This window comes from Cariama cristata, unplaced genomic scaffold (assembly GCF_000690535.1).
Source record: "Cariama cristata isolate BGI_N322 unplaced genomic scaffold, ASM69053v1 scaffold25420, whole genome shotgun sequence".
NCBI lineage: Eukaryota > Metazoa > Chordata > Aves > Cariamiformes > Cariamidae > Cariama > Cariama cristata.
This window is the reverse complement of record NW_009594452.1, coordinates 1,048-4,179: the sequence shown is the minus strand read 5'-3', so window position 1 is coordinate 4,179 and position 3,132 is coordinate 1,048. Positions and strand designations below refer to the sequence as shown.

Sequence of the window (3,132 nt, the reverse complement as noted above, 5' to 3'; positions counted from 1 at the left end):
GCGGGAGTTCGAGAGCAAGCTCTCCGAAGCCTTGCAGGAGCTGCGGAGCCAGCACGAAGCCCAGATCAGGCTTTACAAGGAGGAACTGGAGAAGACCTACGGGGCGAAGGTGAGCAGCACCCACACGCCGCCGTCCTCTTCCCGCCCTGGCCCGCGGAGTGCCGGTGGGCAGAGGGTGCTGGGGATGCTTACCCATCATTTTTTCCTCCAGCTGGAGAATGCCAAGCAGTCGGCTGAGAGGAACAGCAACATGGTGGGTGCTGCCCACGAGGAGCTGCAGCAAACCCGCATCCGCATCGACAACCTCTCCTCTGAAGTCAGCCAGCTGCAGAAGCAGGTGAGTCAGGAGCAAGGGATTCCTCTGGATGTCTGCTCCCAGGGATGGTCCTCTCCTGGGGATGGTCCTCTCCTGGGGATGGTCCCCTCCCACGAGGAGCTGCAGCAAACCCGCATCCGCATCGACAACCTCTCCTCTGAAGTCAGCCAGCTGCAGAAGCAGGTGAGTCAGGAGCAAGGGATTCCTCTGGATGTCTGCTCCCAGGGATGGTCCTCTCCTGGGGATGGTCCTCTCCTGGGGATGGTCCCAGGTGGAGCAGCCACCCTCGTCTTCCCTCTCAATGCAGTTGGCTGCCAAGGAGGCGAAGCTGCACGATTTGGAGGATATTCTGGCCAGGGAACGCGAGACCAACCGTCGCCTGCTCTCCGACAAGGAGCGGGAGATGGCCGAGATGCGGGCACGCATGCAGCAGCAGTTGGATGAGTACCAGGAGCTGCTGGACATCAAACTGGCTCTGGACATGGAGATCAATGCTTACCGCAAGCTGCTGGAGGGCGAGGAGGAGAGGTGAGCGTGGGGTCCTGCACCCAGTGGGCTATGTGGGTCCCAGCCCTCGTGTCCACACTGGCTCCATCTCCTCTTCTCCTCCTAGGCTGTCCCCCAGCCCTTCCTCCCACAAAGGCGCGTCCCGTAGCCACTTGTCCACCCCGGGCTCCTCCAAGAAGAGAAAGCTGGAGGACAGCGAGAGTCGGACCAGCTTTTCCCATCACGCCCGGACAAGCGGTCGTGTCGGCGTGGAGGAGGTGGACTTGGAGGGCAGATTCGTCCGTCTCAGGAACAAGTCCAACGAGGTGCGTTTGCCTTCGGGGAGGATCCCTGGGGGTTCAGCCCCACTTCACCCCACGGGCAGGAGGTGAACCGGGACAAGCTGGAGAGGAACCGGGAGAATCTCACAGTTGCTCGTCTCTCGCTCTCTTACAGGACCAGGCGATGGGGAATTGGCAGCTCACTTAGATTGGAGATGATCCCCCCATCACCTACCGCTTCCCCCCAAAATTCACCCTGAAGGCCGGCCAGGTGGTCACGGTGAGTCACTGCCCGGTGAAGGATCCGGCCGAGATCCCAAACGCAACCAGGCTGTTGATGACGCAGCGCGGTTGGAGCCAGGGTGCAGGCTCCTTGGCACGTGGCTTTTTTTTTGGGGGGGGGGACACAGACACACGTCCCTAGGGTCTGGGTTTTGCAGACCTGAGATGTTTTTTTTCTCTGTGCTTTTCTCCTTAGATCTGGGCCTCGGGTGCTGGGGCGACCCATAGCCCCCCCAGTAACGTGGTGTGGAAAGCCCAGAGCAGTTGGGGCTCAGGGGACAGCCTGCGCACCGCCCTGATCAACTCCAACGGGGAGGTGAGAGCCCCATGGTAGCACTGGGATGGGGTACGGGGGGGTCGGCAGACACCAAACCCCCCCTCCCCAACTCCTTTCCTGTCCCCTGTAGGAAGTGGCCATGCGGAAACTGGTCCGCACCGTGATTATCAACGATGAAGATGAGGATGAGGACGACGATGAGGTTAACATCCATCACCGCCATCACCATGTGAGTACCACGCTGGGGAAGGCGCTGGGTCCCAGGGGGGTCTGTCGCAGGGGTACTGGTACAGCTTGGGTGTGGTCCTAGTCAGGGCGGGAGGCAGCTCAGCATCACACAGGATCAGGCCTTATGGGAGAAGGCAGCTGGGAGGCTGCTGTGGAAACAACCACACAGGAGAAACCAAGAGACCTCTGGCACCTGGAGAAGATTACTGCTTGCCAAAAAAAGCTTTGTAGATCTCGGTGGAAGTCATCTCCAACCCTGAGCAACCTTGATCTGCCACGAAAAGGGCTGGAGGAGCCGGGAGGGAGGCCGAGCTGGTGCCTCGCATCGCTTGGAGGTGGAGGACAGGATGGTGGGAAGTTGATGGACGACACTTCTCCGCGCCAGCTGCTCCGTCCTCTCCACTTCACGAGGGTGCTGGACCAAATCCAGAGGTGATTTTGTCCTTCCTCTCAGCCCATCGCTCTCCTCACGGAGCTGAAATATGCACCAGGACAAAGAGCGGGCAGAGAGCAGGCAGCCTGCCAGGAGCAGAACTGCAGCCGCTTCTCTTATCAAAGAAAACATCCCTGGCTGCAGCCCAGGAGCCCCCACCAGCCCATCCCGCAGGGAGAGATCTGTCTTGCACACGAGATGCCCGCAGGAATCGTGGGTGGAGAGATGCCATCACCGCCACGCTGTGCCCCAACACTGGTGAAAAATTTGCTGGCTGCGGCTCCCTGGGGCTTTGTGTGACAGGAGCAGGATGGAGCATCCATCATCCACTTTCCTTTGAGTTCTCTGGGTCTGAAGAGCCGGGTCAAGATGGATATCGATTATCCCTGGACAGAGGAGCCAAGCTCCTGCGGGCCAGTCCTGCCCATTCATCTGGGGGCTGAATCCTTTCCAAGAGCAAATTTCCCATTGGAAAGCAGTCAGCTTACGCTCTCCCAGGCAGCGAGGAAGAGGATGCTCTTAGATAAGCCCAAGAGAAGCGCAGTTAAGATGTCTGAGAGTCCAGGGTGCAAGGACGGGGCAGGAGGGATGGTTCACCCATCTCCAGGGGGCCAACCCCAGTAATTTGGGATTATAAATCTAATAATTGTAATAATTTATTATTTTTAAACCACATGATGGAGAGGATGGGTGGAGTGCAGACCCTCTTTGAACATTAACCTGAGGACCCCTCCTGGGTCACACCGACGCTGCCGCGGTCCTCGGGGCAGGGTGCTCGAGGCAGAAGATGCTTGGGCAGGTGCTCAAGGTGATTTTTGTCTGTTCCCCC

The 3,132-nt window shown here is 59.0% G+C and overlaps 1 protein-coding gene across 1 annotated transcript in view; it reads left to right on the top strand.

The window, feature by feature from the left end:
* Window positions 1-3,132, top strand: part of LMNA (lamin A/C) — a gene marked incomplete at its 5' end in the record, with an annotated part of 4,792 nt that overhangs the window by 761 nt on the left and 899 nt on the right. Inside the window, 8 exon segments of the mRNA XM_009698179.1 lie at window positions 8-109; window positions 212-337; window positions 624-850; window positions 930-1,128; window positions 1,259-1,363; window positions 1,562-1,681; window positions 1,773-1,871; window positions 1,922-1,923. Coding sequence (XP_009696481.1) covers window positions 8-109; window positions 212-337; window positions 624-850; window positions 930-1,128; window positions 1,259-1,363; window positions 1,562-1,681; window positions 1,773-1,871; window positions 1,922-1,923 — 980 coding nt within the window.